At 41.8% G+C, this 17,000-nt stretch overlaps 1 protein-coding gene across 1 annotated transcript; it reads left to right on the top strand.

The window, feature by feature from the left end:
- The first annotated feature begins 12,390 nt into the window (after nucleotides 1-12,390).
- Nucleotides 12,391-16,528, top strand: LOC128736566 (uncharacterized protein K02A2.6-like). Its single transcript, XM_053831053.1, has 2 exons — nucleotides 12,391-13,227; nucleotides 13,289-16,528. The coding sequence occupies exons 1-2, from the start codon at nucleotides 12,391-12,393 to the stop codon at nucleotides 16,526-16,528; spliced, it is 4,077 nt and encodes a 1,358-aa protein (XP_053687028.1).
- The last annotated feature ends 472 nt before the right edge of the window (nucleotides 16,529-17,000 follow it).

Raw genomic sequence — 17,000 nt, forward strand, 5'->3', positions numbered from 1 at the left:
TTTGTGCTGTTAGAGTTTCGAAACCTTACTGTTAAATCACACAAATAACTTTCACTTTATTTGAATGTAAAATGTATGCTATAATTTCGTCACTTTCAATCACTGTTCCATTGATACGATCGCGATTCGACTCTACGTCCCACGGTTGACAGAGAACAAAAACGACCTGATTTGACTACAGCGAGGGGAACCAACCAAGTGAACAACCGAGATGAAATATTGCCAGCAGAACCAAGACCAACCGTCAATCTATTCCAGGGATCACAAATCGCATGCAAAAATCATATAAACGCCACCAAATTTATTTCCAATTTTCCACCAATTATCCACCAATTTTTGGTTTACGTCACATGCTCGACGTAACCACAGATCGCATGCAATTACTTCCCTCGCTACTCGCTGAATTTTTCCGTTGCTGCACTCAGGAACGTTTATCCAGTGTCCAGTGCTTCAACTAGCCGCTATCGCCACATCCATCCAAGAACCACGTGTAAACTTCCGCGAACAATAGCGTCCAGGAACAAAGACGCCAATCGCGATGGCGAATCCACCGACGCCAGCCGCAATCACAATAGAGAATTCTCCGCCTTAATTGTCCGCATAACTATCACGACACTATTACAACCGCGTTACGGTCCACCGGATCCTTTTGATCCGGTTCGAAGGACCAGATGTTCAAACGACAATTTATTTGACCGCAAGCGGTTATACAAAAGATAGCAATTTTCTAAGGAACACTACTTTATTTAGGAGAGCTAAATTTATTAGGTGCGATATCTATCGCGATCGAATTTCAACTGCCACTGCCCTCGTATTGAACGCGATATGATGGGTCAGTGGTGAATATAATTTTGCCGATATCGATCGTCGTGCGATCGTAATAATAACTCTCTTGCTCTTTCTCTACTAGCTGATAAGAACAGATTGATTATAGGCATGTTACAGAGATTAATTCTCTTCTGTGGATCACATTTCAGTGATATTAGACTGGCCAACTTTATAAGCTTTAACACCATGTCTGAGAAACTTTCGACTAATCGACACCTTAAAAAAGCACATTTTAGGCATAACTTTTGAAACGCTTGATTGTTTTCGATAAAACTCTTCCAAAAAATTTGCGGTAGCAAGAGCTTTCATTTGATAATTGTTGAAATCGATTGAGCGGTTCCGGAGCAAATCATGTAACGTAATTTATACATTTTTGCTTATAACTTTTAAACGCAATGTCGGACCGCAAAACAATTCAATAATGATCTACAAGGTGATAACATGTTTCAAATAAGCGTAATAGCGAACGAATCGGTTTAGCCATCTCCGAGAAATAGACGACTAAAGTCAAGCGTCACATACACACCCCATGAAAGTGGCGATTGAGAGACGGGTTGAAAAACGATGAGGAGCTCTTTTGACTTGCCTTATGATGCGTGCAGTTTACGGTTTGCACGGACTGGCTTAGCTAGCTCATTGTCAACAAGTTCATGCGTAATGGCGATACGCAGCTTCATGGTGCGACGAACAAGATGGAGCATCAGTTCATGTCCTCGAAAACTACTTGCTGTTCCCATCCATCGGCGACTCCACATATGGGGGGAAGTTGGGAACGGCCTATTCAATCTGTCAAGCACATTTTATCAGAGTTTCGCTTGCTGCGTCGAGCAACAGAGGAAAAGTAGAGGAATTTGTTGGTTGATGTAAAAGGCATCCTGAATGAAAGACTGCTTTCTTGTGTGCCCATAGAGGACGAGGCAGCCACCTTTTAGGCGGTGTAGCACCTGCAGCGCACTCTATGTTTTCCGTTTGTACTTACTTGTTTAATTATTGGTCTATATCCGCCGGTCGGGCAGAACATAGGTATAAAATCAGAGATCTTTACTGACCGCCTACCGCATGGCTTTCACCTATCACCAGGATTGAGTCTCGCCAATAGTCCGGATGTCGTTGGCTAAGCTGCGTTGTCATGAACCTCTGGGTCTGCCTTTTCTTCGTTGCCCTTGTGATTCCGGTCGGGTGCTTCTCTGCAGGTCCCGGTCGCTGCTTTTCTCAAAGTGTGTCTTTTCCAATTTTACCTACGATTACGAGTTTGTGTCGCTATCGGCCGTCGATGACGATCTCAAGCAATAAAGATAGTTTTATTATGCTCTTATTGCGGTTTATATGACCAATTTTGGTTATAAAAACTATTATAAGTGTATAGTAAAATTCAAATCGTTACTCGGGTTACTCGTTACAAAGCGTTACTACATCGACGATGTAGTTCCTCGTTAGATATCCATTTGTCAGACCACCAGGTGCAGCGACCCTGTACGCTACTCAGCCTAATTTTGAAATTTCCCTGGATCCGGAAGATTCAATACAGGTCAAGTCACGCCAAATTAAATCAAGCGTGTTGGATCGTAAGTAGAACGCTTCCAGTTTTCCAAAGGTTTATTTAAACGTTTTCTTCCGCGTGCCTTGTTTTGGTTCGGAGTTTTTGTTTTGACTTATAACTAAATTAGACATTCGAATAATTTTTATAACAGAAGTTTTTACAATAAACGAAGGAGAGTCAATTATAACCAAATTCGAACCCACTTTCTGACTCGATGATATTGTGTAATGTTTGAACCACACTTTAATTCTTTTATTATTTTCTTCTGTCATTTCCTTCATCTATTGGAAAGATCACTGTTATGAAATCAAATGATCTGACCTGACAAAAATGCATTTGAGAATAAGGCAATTTTTCAAAACTATCATCGGTTGGGTGGTGAAAGATTGTCCCGTGCTCTAACAATCGCCTGCAAAGGCTGTCGATACAAAAGGGTAAAATCTTAAAGACGTTTATAACCCAATATATTGCTTTTTTTATCTTGGATATCCACAGAAAATATCATTCGGAAAAAGTTTACGCAAAATTTTCTACGGAGAATGCGAATCGAATGAAAACAATTCAAAATATTTTTTATTGTTCACCGAGTAATCTCTTCAATAATAGTCAACGCAGTAATAATTTCATAATAGTACTTTTTTTAATTTCTGAGCTAGGGTCTGTAACCATCGGTTACAATGTATGAATTAGCTTCGCCAATTTAATTTGCCTGTTCGATCAGCTCAAAATCAGTCAGCTGTCTACTGAGTGTGTGATAGCCCTCCTCGTCTGTCGTCCTGCGTCTGGACGGAGGGATCCCATAAGCGGGAAAGCTTTCTCTATCATATCCACACTGACCTGAGTTAGCATTCTACTGAGTGTGTGATAGCCCTCCAAGTCTGTCGCTTTGCAGCTAGGCGGAGGGATCATACACACACGGGAATGCTCTCTCTGGCATAGCAAAACGGAGCTGAGCAAACTGTCTACTCAGTGAGTGATAGCCCTCCAAGTCTGTCGCATTCCGACTGGGACGGAGGGGTCGTTCAAGGGGGGAGGATAGCTTGCTGGAGAGTCGGTTAGTAAAAGGGTTGAGCTGTCAACTGAGTGAGTGGTATCCCTCCACGTCTGACGCTCAGCGCCTGGGACGGAGGGGCCCCTCACTGGGGGGAAGGCCTTCTCTAACACAAACACGGTGATCTCAGATGCATCGGTGGTATTCCTCCACGTCTGACGCCTAGCGTCTGGGACGGAGGAGCCACAGATACATGATCGCCCACAGATACCCTGAAACATGCGATCAAGGAATTCAATGCCACAGGGTGTCGACCAGGATAATTGTTGCCAGGACAAAAGTTCGGTAAAAATCGGAAAACTGGAAGGGATTCCGATTTTTAACAGAGCAAGGTTTTAAAAGGGCTCAGACTCGGTAATCAAACTCACTTTGTTGTGAAAACGCAACGGAATAGAGGTGCGCGTTAATTTAATTTATTTAAAGAGTTTTAATTTCTATGATGTAAAATAAGTGTATTGTCGTTTGATTGTGAGGAAAAGTATTAGGTAATTGTTAATTGATAAAAGAGTATTGTGTAAAGTAAAAGAAAGCCTATTATAATGTTACATGTAATTATAGTGCCAAACAAAAAAGGTGAACAAACAGAGACGTTCATACAATAAGAACAACAAACTACCAAACCAAAGACCACAGACAAATAAAAATAGTGCAAATAGTGTGTGAATAATTAAACAGAAAACAAAAAGGTAAAATTAGTTTTAGCAATTTTAATTAAATAAGCTGGTGTCAAGAGTGTAGATCTAGGGTGAAGCTGGTGTGATAAGTTGGTTAATGGCTCTCGAACAGGTCCTCGACGGGCCTTTTGTTTTTGGACATTACTTCTCAGATTCCGGCGCCCGCCGCTTCCGGTGTGACCTTTCGGAAAGACGCATTAAACAACCAAAAGCTTCGTAGAAGCAGCGGAGCTTCCGCCTATCCAGCGTAGCCACGAATTATCGGCTGTCGGCCCCGACCGCTACACCGGCCCTGCCCTTGCCGAGCGCTGTGCGGGCCCCAGTGCTGCAGTGTAACCACCAACTACCCACGGTTGCCTGGCCAGCCCAGCTATCCCGGCTGTTCCTTTGCCGAGTGCGGTGAACCTACATGCGATATTGGTTCGACCGTTATATTGTGAGAGAGTACACCCGAGACCTAGAAACACACCAGCAAGTAGAAATCCTAGTGTAGTAAGTACTGTAGGGATAGGAAAAATAAAACATTGTATTGTACGTAACGAGTTTTTGCCCAAAGCGACATTATCCTCTAATTTTACATCCATCGTACAAGTCGAGTTGTCATCCTTCGCCGTTGGTTTTCTCTAGTGTGTTGTTTCAACTATCTGCTCACCGAGTCTATAGAAACCCGTGAACTGGCAGCCGTTTCTTATTTGGTAATTATCCCTGCTATTGATCCATTTCCTGTGGTTCCTGTCTCCGATCGAGATACGGTTTGTGTATAGACCTAGCCGCGACGCACACCCGATTTACAGCATATATTTTCCCTCCCCACCCACTGAGCAGCTAGAGGCTATTAGGACAAACAACTAACGATTAATGACGGTTAAAAATTTTTGGGACGAAACAAGCTTGATGCAGCTTATTTTATTATTGATTGTGGCAAAACGTGATTTGAGTAGTTGAAATTATTATAATTATATAGTAGAACAGAACCAAAGAAAAAAATCTAAACGGTTAAGCAATTTATTTTTCTGACTACCGGAAAGTTCGAAATGAACGATGCCATTTAAAGTTTGACTGAAATCTTCTACCACGACGGAACTTTTTCTCTCCGCTACTAATGGATTTGATAGCCAGCTGCAGCGGGCGGCAGTAGTCCTTGTCACTTTTCCTGGAACCCCTGCGGTGAAACAGATCGCCTGGAGAATTTTTCACCCCGGGGGAGGGTTTTCGATGGCGTGCCGCAGCAGCTGGCTGAAACGGTGACATTAAACTAAGCAAGTTTGGGCTATTGACCTCACGTCTGCTATTTTTTTGTTTTTCTCGCCTGCCTGCGGGGGTGCGTCAGATAAAATCACATTGGCAAATTGATTCCATCTGGACGTTTTTTAAGGTATTGCTTCTTGGTAAGGAAAGGAAATTCTTTCGACCATTTTCTGTCGCGTTCGGAACCACTGTTCAATGAGGCCACCTAAGGGTGTTAATCGTGACACGGATCGTCGAACATTGAGAGCGACAACCAGAAACAGCTATTTGATGCAGATTTCTCGTATTGAAGCTAAGCGAAAGAAAATCCCGCAAGAAGAAAAAAGAGTCTGCTCTTTTATTTCCTTTTCCGTTTGCTGGCTTTTATGTAGATGAAATAACGATGTGAACTGATATCTATCTCTCAAAGTGTTTTTTTAGTGTGAAAATGAAGATTGGGAAAAAATGAGACACCGATAATTGACATTTTTATGGTTTAGCAAAAAAGAATCGCAGATAACAAAAGATTCGAAGATATATGACAGATTTTATGTTGAATTTCAATTTCAGATCGTGCTTGCCAGTGAAAAGCGGGATATAAAATGAATTGAAAAAATACACTTAATGGCATTGGTTTTGATATGCTTCCTGTTGTTGTTGGAAGCATTTACAAGCTGTTACTGATCAGCAGCTGGATAGCCGGAACATTGTCATGGATTATCAAGCTTATGAAGTGCAAAAGAATTTCGTTTTGATTGAAACTTTGAATAATCGACTGATAAGCTGACTGAATAAAAATGTAAATATTCTAACAAGAGATACATAATAGTAGTTGAGTTTATGTTTCCTGATTGTGTAGGTAAGTATAAAAAGTTATAAAGATTCGAAATCTAGAATTTGGCAGGCTAAAGCAGACAGATTTAATCGAAATTCGTCAAACTTCTTTTCACAAGCTCTGAACTTAGAAAGTTATCATTCAGACGAGTGATTAGGATTTACTTTTTACGTAGTGTTATATGTGAAAGCGACTTTAATAAAAACATTTTGATTACCATAAAAATTGATGATTCTCTAATCGTTGATTATTTTTACTATATGTTTGAACTTTAGTGAGGACTATAGCAAGTCATACCTCGTAAATTTTCAACTTAAGATACTTGCTTCATTGAGCATCGTTGACAGAACGAAACACGTCAGCAACCCATCTAAAAGTTCGTCCTTTTTTATGCTCCACTGGAAGAGTTCACTGTCGTAAACTATCTGAGTAGACGTGGTATTGAACGATTGCCGTAAAGTACACCTCAGTGAAGCCCGTAAGTGGAACTGCAAGAGCTTCAACCCGGGAGAAAACTTACCCAACAAATCAACCTCATTCTTTCTTCGAGGGGAAAAGTTTTCCTGCCAGATAGTGTCAGAGGCAACGCATTCCGCTTTTCATGTCCTTGGTGACAGCAACTATTCCCGGATTGCACGGAGTCTATTCTCTGCGAACGATGAACTAGATTGGGTTTAGCGTGCGAAGGGTGCGCTTATCGATTACTAGCGTGGGCGTTGAATATTTAGTCTACACTCTTTAAATTATTAGCAAAAAAGAATAAAATATGATGAAAATATTTTCGAGTTTTGCATGATCAATTTGAACTTGTAGCTATGTCGAGCACATTAGTTCAAATAATCACTCAATACTGTCAACATTTTTTATTGTCCATTGTTTTGTAGTAATCTCCGTGAGTTTTTGAGTGAGCTTTTGGAAAACAGAGGAGGAGAGCAATTGTGTTCAAGTATGCAATTTTATATTCCTGTAACATAAAGTTGTAGAGACGTTTTAATACTTGAGAGCAAGTCTTAATGTATACTTGAATGATAACTTGCTAGCAAACTTCAATGTAAACTTGAGTAGAAGATTGAATCCAAATAATCTAAGTGATTCGTTTTTTACCGTGAAAAGGCAGGCATCACAATCATACCAAGAAGCTCAGGGATTAGATTATCAGGAATTTTTTTGAATCAGTTACTTCTAAGTTGCGAGTAAACCTAGTGGGTAGCTAGTCGAGCAATAAAGGCGGTATCCTTACGACATGTTAGGCCCACCGTAGCCTGCTAACTTTCGCTAGATGGACGATGGGAGTGTCCCCAAGCAATGCCTGTAGTTCGTGATTCATACGCCTCCGCCACTCTCCGCTTTCAGTTTGTACTCCACCAAATATTGTCCGCAGCACTTTCCGCTCGAACACGGCAAGGGCGCGTATGTCCTCCGTGAGCAGCGTCACGGCTTCAAATCCATAAATAACTACTGGTCTAATAAGAGTTTTGTACATTGTTAGCTTCGTGGGGCGGCGTATGCTTCCTGATCGAAGCGTTTTACGAAGGGCAAAGTAGGTCCGATTTCCCGCTTGGATGCGCCGCTGGATCTCCTTACTCGTGTTGTTGTCCGCGGTCACCAGCGATCCCAAATACACGAATTACTCTACCACTTCTAGTTCGTCACCGTCAACGGTTACCGTCCGTGGAAGACGCGCGTTTGTTTCCTTTGAACCTCTTCCTTTCATGTATTCGGTATACGACGCATTTATTTTTAGCCCAATTCTACTAGACTCCGCTTTCAGTCTGGCGTAGATTGCCTCCGACGTCGCAAAGTTCCTGGCTATGATATCATCTGCAAAGCCTAGAAGATGGCTATCCTTGGTAAAAATCGTTTCGATACCCGCTCGTCGGTACGAAACACATCACTCGATCCAATGAAGCTCTGATCAGTCGCGTCAGTTTGTTCAAAAAACCGTGTTCGTGCATTATATGCCATAGCTTGTCTCGATCGACTGTATCGTATGCTGCTTTGAAATCAATAAAGATGTGATGCGTGGGCACGTTGTACTGTCGGCATTTCTGCAAGATCTGCCGGATAGTAAAAATTTGGTCCGTAGTTACGCGAGCTTCCATGAAACCCGCCTGATAATTCTTTACGAAACCTTGAGCTATCGGTGACAACCGGCGTAACAGCTTTTCCTCCTCCCAAATCCTCGAAATAACCCAGTGTAGAGCCTTTGCTAGCGATTGGCGGTCCTTCCCAGCGGCTTTATTGATCTTCAGCAGCCCGATTTCTCGTTTGACTTCTTGGAGATCAGGTGCTAGGACATTACTATCTTCCATGGGCGCTCCTAGGTTAATTTCCGTTCCGCCTCCTTCTGCGACTTCGCCACTGAGCTGTTTAACGAACTGCTTCCATCTGCGCCCACCTCGCGTTAGTTTGTGATTAGATTCCCTCCCTTGTCCCTACACATGTCAGGTTTCGCTGTGTAGCCCTTCCGAGTTTGGTTCTCCTTCTCATAAAACTTGCGCGTGTCATTAACTCGGAATAGTTGTTCTAATTCTTTACGATCTCTGTCCTCCTTCCTTCTCAGGATCGTGGTCAACTGGTTCCTAGCTCGTCGGTATTTGGCCAGGTTCTCTCTAGTGGCAATACTTAGATAATTTTTCCAAGCAGTTTTTTCCTCTCCACCGTTCCCCATCAAACTTCGAAGCTCAATACCTAGGGCGGTAGCGGCCTCTCCGATGGCCGAGCGTATTGTGCCCCAATCGTCTTCGAGGTTTGAAGCACCTAACTCCTCGGAAGAAGGCAGTGCCTCGTTCAGCATTCGCGCGTAGTTCTCGGCAGCTTACGGGTTATCTAGCTGCTTGATGTTCAGCCGAGGATGGCGGCTTTGAGCGCACATGTACTGCTACTAGGTAATGGTTAGAATCAATATCCGCACTCCGTCGGGAGCGTACGTTCGTGATGTTAGTGGAAAACCGGCCCTCTATGAGAACGTGGTCAATTTGGTTCATAGTACATTGGTCAGGTGATCTCCGGGAGGCTTTGTGGATATCCTTGCGCAGGCAAAAGGTGCTTCGGATTACCAGGCCTCGGGAAGCTGCGAAGTTTACATATCGTTGGCCGTTATCGTTCGTGTCGGTGTGCAGGCAGAGAAGCGTTTGGTGCGAAAAATGTTAGACTGAATACTGGGAAAGTTTCGATCTGCGACTAAAAATATTGGGTTAGATTGTGGCAGTGGGACTCCAACCCACAATTTCTCGATTAGTACTCGAGTGCTTTACGCATTTAAACTATTCCACACCCATGTATTAATTAGTCTCAGATCTAGTTTTGTCCCTACCAGTCCAGACATTCCATCTTTCGCACACATACGCTCCCCCGGTGTCGGTTATTATTTGTAATATGACTGCCCTTTGCTTCTACCACCGAGAAGATAGACGACTATCGACTGCATTGTCCTATATTTTTAGCCGCAGATCGAAACTTTCCCAGTATTCAGTCTAACATTTTTCGCACCAAACGCTTCTATGCTTTAATCAAAATAAAGTTTACGTTTGACGCGAAAAAGTCAGTAACAGTAAAACGAAAATACAAATCTGGTTGATGCGGTCCCGGCGGCAATAAAATGTTATTTTCCTGCAGCTTTCAAATATATTAGTGATGTTTTGCCGAACATACAACAGTTTCATATGCTTGAAAATGTCTGCCATCTTCCCCTTCCAGTTGCCGTATGAAACTCCTGTGAAACTCCGTATGAAACCGTATTGCCGTATGAAACTCCCGTATGAAACTAATTGAAATCTGTTAAGACATAGGTATAGTTATCCAATACGAAATCGAATTCAGCCATCGTCGTGTACAGCGTTCAGGATCGTGTTTCCGTCGCGATTTGGATTTCTCATAAGTCCACATTTGATTACAACACTTTTTACTAGGTTTAATTGATTTTCGATTAATTCCTAGGTTTTATTGAAATAAACAAGTGGTTTCACCGGCCTATTTTTCCTGGTTTTGAAATACAGTAATGTTCCGATTTTGTCAGCACCATGTTGAATTTTGGGCTGACAAAATGGGGAAACTGACAAAATCGGGAATTTTTTTTTCGAAAACTTTTTCATAATTCAAGACTTAAGACCTTGCAATATCGAAGACTTCTACTAAAAATAAAATTTTAACCCTCAATTGGTCAACCGAAAGCTCAATGAACCGGGCACAGCACACTGGTCCAAACCTTTTTTGGTGCGCATTAGCTTTGAGCGGGAAAACGTGGTTTTAGGTTGATGGAATCTTTGGAAGACTTTCTTAGAATTAAAAGTTCTATCGTCTAGCGGAATTCAAATTTTGATTAATCCCGCTAAAAGTGAAATAAAGAATTTCTTTTTCTTCAGTTTCAATATAACACATTGATGCGTTCTGCAAATTTTTACAGCCTATTATTACAAGAAATTTTGCTGAAGACAGTAACCTTCTACCTCCTCACCAAAGATAGAAAAATCTTATTTCTCATAAATGAAAAATCGTTAAAATCAGTTTTTCTATTTTAACTGTTTTTATAGTTGTTGTGGTAGACAGCAGAACTTGTAAGTACAGTCTGGATCTGAATACTCATGTAAGTATTATGTACATTCATTTGCCATGTGTTAGTAATATATCGTCTCTGTCGGGTCGGTTCAATAGCGAACAAATATACTTCGTCATTCTCTTAGTTAGACGCGTGTGCTACGGTTGTCGGTTACCACAAGTGGCGACTTGGATGAAAAAAAAAATCAGCGGCCTAGAGAAGGTTTAAAGTTTTCTTTTATATACATCAGTGCGAAGTGAGGTATTTGTCAACCTGGTAATCCATTGAGTTAAGTGAGTACAAATAACCTATAAAATTGGCCAAGCAAAGAAGAGTTAAAGTCCAACCGTGGACCATGCTTGATGGTCCGCCATATCGAAAAAAAGGCCAGAGTGAGGGAAAAGCGTGAATTGTATGTGTGTAGGCATTTAGGTTTTTTTTTGGGAGTCTGGTTTCTGGCAAATAGAATCAAGGGCCTGAAAAGTGAAATATAAATGCTAATGCTATGCCCTGCACAGTGAAACGAGGGGGAAAATGTGAGATACAGTTTTGGGCCTAAATACTAGGTAGTGCTCTTGGTACGGTGTTGAAAGTGATACGTTTACTTCTCCAAATGAAGAGGTTTTTTTTGCGTAAGCCATCTTGTTGAGTGATTTGCTTTTATGAGTAGTATGTGTATGCTGTAGCCAATAGTTTCTGGTAAGAGAGAATTTTGTGCGTCTGTATGAGTGGAGTTATGCTGTTTTCAAGGTATGTACAAACCCGATATATAAAAACGGAAAATGCGAGAAGCGACAGTTTTGTTGGCTTAGTGAACGAAGCCATAGGGTACTGCTTCATATTTGTACTCTCTTCAATACATTTTTTTTGCATTTGTTGAAAACATGGCCTAGACGAGTTTCTATCGCCGGGATCATTCGACATATTGCTATATCGTCGAAAAAAAAAAGTATGTTTGTTGAATGATAGTTCTCATATTTCACTTGACAAACTAAACGAAAATAAATTTAGCAAACTAAACAAAAAAAAAAAATAGGTGTGCCGATATACAGTTTATACCCTAAAACGAAAAAAAAAGTGAAGAGATCTGTCGAGAAGATATTTTCTGTCGGTCTTCTAAGTGTGAGAAAACATTCGCTAGGCGAGAATGAAGTGGCCATTCGGAATTCCAATAGGAATAATATTGAAAGCGCCAAGGTGCGCCTGGTGTTGGTGAGCGTGATTCGATTCCCAGATCTTACTCAGATGTTAGACAGAGCGAGCGAGAGAATGGGTCGGTTGGTTGGAATAAACTGTATGCTGAGTGCTGACGTGATTTGATTCACTTTACGTTTGCTCTACGGGAGAGGGATTGTGATTAGATTCACTAGTGGATGCAAGATCCATTATTTCCAGATATTTTGGTTGTATGAAACAAAGAATGAATGTGATTTAATTCACTTTAGAACCTGCTCCCTGGAAGAGATTGTGATTTAATTCACTGGTGGTTGCAAGAACTGAGAGATAATGCATGCTTGTGATTAAATTCACTTATTGAACCGAAAGTATGATATTGTGATGTGATTAAATTCACTTGAATGAACGATAAACCCTTCTCACTAAGCGGCATCATGTGCATGGTTCATTGATTGGATTTTGGTTCTTTTATTTTTTTTTTGCATTCATGAAACGACATTGGATGTTTTTCTTAACAGGAAAATGGATCTACCCGTGGAAGAAGTTGTTCAAGTTCAGTCAGTTTTCAATCCGGCATCCTACAATCTACCACAATTTAAGTTTGCTCATCTGCCACCGTCTGAGGTTAGGAAAGCTTGGACTAGATGGATCCGGTGGTTTGAAAACGTGATGACCGCATCAAACATCGAAGATGGTAGGAGTCGCAAAGCTCAAATGCTTGCAATAGGAGGTATAGAACTTCAAGATGTATTCTACGGTATTCCCGGGGCTGATGATGTCGATGTTGATTACCCAAATGTAAACCCTTACGAGAAGGCAAAACAGAAGCTGGAGGAACATTTTTCTCCCAAACAACATGAGAGCTTTGAACGATTTCAGTTTTGGTCCATGTTACCAGCCGATGATGAACCAATTGAGAAATTTCTGTTGAGAGTGCAGCAGAAAGCAGAAAAATGTTTTTTCGGTAAAACTGAGCAACAATGTCGGCAGATCGCGATTATGGACAAGGTTATTCAAAACTCATCTGAAGAGCTAAAACGGAAATTGCTTGAAAAAGAAGATCTTACATTCGACGTCGGGACGAAGATCATCAACGCATATCAGTCAATAAACCAACAAGCGTCTTTGATGAAAATGGGATCAAGTCAGAAGGCGGAGATAAACCGTGTATTCGTCAATAAGCAAAGGGTTCCGTATTACAAAGACTCCGGAAAGCCAGCATACAGAGAAAGATGTTCCCGCTGCGGTAGAATGAAGCATAGCGAAAAGGAGAAATGCCCGGCCTTCGATAAATCTTGCCATCTTTGTCGCAATTTTGGTCATTTCCAGACCATGTGCAAAGCAAATGTCGAGCGAACTGTAAGAATTAGGTTTAAATGTAATGTGATTGTTTATTGTTATTTTCCTTTCAATATTAAAGGTAACCAAACGAAGGCACTCTCCACATCGGTACGGTCAAGACTCTAGACATTTCAAACGATCCAGAACGGTACGAAACATCGAAGCTCGTGATGGTGACGGGGTTAAACCGGAAGAATTTCCTGTTTACAACATCGCTGATGAAGACGACGAGTTTATTAAATGTCGTGTGGGAGGAGTCGAAATCGAAATGCTCATCGATTCGGGGTCAACGCACAATTTAATTGACGACACGACGTGGGAGTTGTTGAAGTTAGGGGGTGCAAAGGTCTCTTCTCAAAGATTTGACGATTCTAAACGATTCCTGGCCTATGGTAGAGTACCATTAAAGCTCTTGACAACATTCGATGCTGTCCTTGATATTATGGATGGACCTGATGTAATGTCAATAGAAGCTACGTTCTATGTGATCGAGGGTGGACAACAATCGTTGCTTGGTAAAGTAACTGCTCGCAATTTAGGGCTTTTGCAGGTTGGATTACCGAGTAGTTTTGGACAAATCGTTAACCATGTCAAAGAAACGAAAGTGTTCCCCAAGGTTAAAGATTTTCAGTTAGTTTTGCCCATAGATCGCTCCGTTGCACCTGTTATCCAACCGCTTCGTCGGTGTCCTATCCCCATTCTTGGTCAGGTGAAAGCAAAGCTTGATGAACTACTGGAAATGGGCATTATCGAACACGTAACTAAACCTACATCCTGGGTATCACCTTTGGTGCCAATCTTGAAAGACAACGGCGATCTGCGACTGTGTGTCGATATGAGGCGCGCGAACCAGGCTATTCAAAGATTGAACCATCCTTTGCCTATATTCGATGATTTGCTATCACGGTTCAGCGGAGCCAAGTACTTCACAACTCTAGATATCAAACAGGCATTTCATCAGGTCGAATTAGCAGAAGAAAGTCGAGACATCACAACGTTCATTACAAACTGGGGCCTCTTTCGGTACACTCGACTGTTATTTGGTGTGAACTACGCTCCAGAGTTTTTCCAGAATCTCATGGAAAGCATACTGGCTGAGTGTTCTCATACGGTAGTTTTCATCGACGACATAGTAATTTGGGGATTGACAGAACAGGAACATGACGATGCAGTGAAACAAACGCTAGATGTGCTCAAAAATCACGGCCTGTCACTCAATGTTCACAAGTGTAAGTTCAAACAACAAGAAATTCAGTTTCTTGGGCATAAGCTTTCGGCAACTGGTGTACTCCCCTCCGATGACAAAATCAAATCACTTTCTAGATGTCGACCACCACGGAACAAGGAAGAGCTTCGAAGCTTCCTGGGTCTCGTCACATATGTTTCTCGCTTTATTCCGAATTTATCAACATCAAGTCATCCTTTACGTGAGCTTTTGAAGAGCACTAGTAATTTCCAGTGGTTGACAAAACATAACGAGTGTTTTGAGATGCTCAAGGAACGTATCAGTAATTTGGAGCATCTGGGATATTATGACCCGAGAGATCAAACAATCCTGGTGACGGATGCATCTGGAGTAGGACTCGGTGCAGTGTTAATACAACTGAAGCAAAATCAACCACGGGTCATCAGCTATGCGTCGCGAAGTTTGTCGCCTACAGAGCAACGATATCCCCCAATAGAGAAGGAGGCACTAGGAATTGTTTGGGGGGTTGAGCGATTCAAAATCTATTTGTTGGGAATATCCTTTACGTTGGAAACGGATCATCGACCCCTGGAGGTCTTGTTCACATCGAATTCACGCCCAACAGCCAGAATTGAACGGTGGATGCTCAGGCTTCAAGCTTTCAAATTTAGAGTCGTTTACAGAAAGGGTTCTTCAAATATCGCTGATCCTCTATCTCGGTTGGCATCACATATGACAGATCAGTCTTGGGATAACGAATCAGAAGTATACATAAGACGGACCATGGCAGTTACGTTTTCTGAACTGATAAACGAATTTGAACAGTCGGATTATGATCAGGGAACCGAATGTGCTATACGGTCGATCCAAGAAACAGCAGCGATAGACATTTCAGAGGTAGCTGAAGCTACTGATAATGATAGTGAGCTTCAGGCCGTAAAACTTGCTATCATGACTGAAGATTGGTCATCTGTCAATGTGAAACAATACTCAGTTTTTCGCTCAGAACTGTCGTATGCAAACAGCATTGTCATGCGGGGATTGAAGTTGGTTATCCCAAAGAACTTGAGGGAAAGAATGTTGATGCTTGCTCATGAAGGGCATCCTGGTCATTCTTCTATGAAAAGACGGTTGCGAGATCGATGTTGGTGGCCGAATATGGACCAAGATGCGATAAAAGTGTGCGAGAAATGTGAAGGATGTCGATTGGTACAGGTTCCTGATGTTCCAGAGCCGATGCAACGTAGATCTCTACCGGTCAAGGCGTGGGTTGATATTGCCATCGATTTCCTGGGTCCATTACCTTCAGGAGAGTACATTTTAGTAGTAATCGACTATTTCAGTCGACATGTAGACCTGGAAATTATGACCACTATCACCGCCAAAGAAACGATCAAAAGGCTGGACAAAATCTTTCTACTCTGGGGTAATCCGCGTACCATAACCCTGGATAACGCAAAGCAGTTTGTGGCAACTGACCTCGATGACTACTGCAGAAGAAAAGGGATCTTTCTTAACCATACATCACCATACTGGCCTCAAGCTAACGGTGAGGTAGAACGGCAAAACCGTTCTTTACTAAAGCGATTGAAAATCGCTAACGCGCTCTATGGAACCTGGCGGACGGCAATGGACCGGTACTTAGAAATGTATAACAACACACCTCACAGTACCACCGGCAAAGCGCCCAATGAGCTTCTTCAAAACCGTAAACTGCGCACAAAATTTCCAGAACTTGATGATCTGTCTACGGCTATTCCTTCAGCTGACTTCGTCGACAGAGATAGATCACAAAAACTTTCAGGGAAGGAGCGAGAGGATGCTAAGCGTCGAGCTAAACCTAGTGACATCGTGGTCGGAGACGTCGTACTTATGCTAAATCTACATCCTACAAATAAGCTCTCGACCAACTTCCTTAAGGAGAAGTTCTTGGTTGCAGAGCGAAAAGGATCGAAGGTTCGCGTTGAATCATTGGAAACAGGCAAGTCATATGACAGGAACGTTTCGCACCTCAAGAAAATTCTTGGCTCATCAGACGATGTCGAAGAGGTTGAGATGCCAACTGCAGATCCTATTGAAGAGGCTCCTAGGCGGTCTGAGAGATTGCGCAAGTCAATGCGCCGTGCGCTTTAAAGTATTGTTTTCCTTGATATCACATGCAGTAATTAACATTGTATAATTGCAGTAATGTAGTTTTTGATTTACATTATTATACCATTATATTGAATTAATAAATGAATAAAAATCTATTCTTTTTCTATGGAAAGGGGGATGTGGTAGACAGCAGAACTTGTAAGTACAGTCTGGATCTGAATACTCATGTAAGTATTATGTACATTCATTTGCCATGTGTTAGTAATATATCGTCTCTGTCGGGTCGGTTCAATAGCGAACAAATATACTTCGTCATTCTCTTAGTTAGACGCGTGTGCTACGGTTGTCGGTTACCACAGTTGTTGTATGACTTTTTCATGTTTTACAAAGTTGTACAAATAGTAAAAATGCACAACACTGCTGAATATAGTATGCCTCTATCCTTGCTTGTTTAGGGACTATAGAACTTTTACTATAAAATTTTGACCCCGAATTACTTGCAAGAAGCCAT

The sequence above is a fragment of the Sabethes cyaneus genome, chromosome 2 (assembly GCF_943734655.1).
Source record: "Sabethes cyaneus chromosome 2, idSabCyanKW18_F2, whole genome shotgun sequence".
In the NCBI taxonomy this organism is placed as follows: Eukaryota; Metazoa; Arthropoda; class Insecta; order Diptera; family Culicidae; genus Sabethes; species Sabethes cyaneus.

What these genes read in the sequence shown, in the direction of transcription:
- LOC128736566 (XM_053831053.1), top strand. Translation starts at nt 12,391, where the DNA reads ATGGATCTACCCGTGGAAGAAGTTGTTCAAGTTCAGTCAGTTTTCAAT. An exon ending in AAGCAAATGTCGAGCGAACT is followed by an intron (nt 13,228 to 13,288) that starts GTAAGAATTAGG and finishes TCAATATTAAAG; the next exon opens with GTAACCAAACGAAGGCACTC.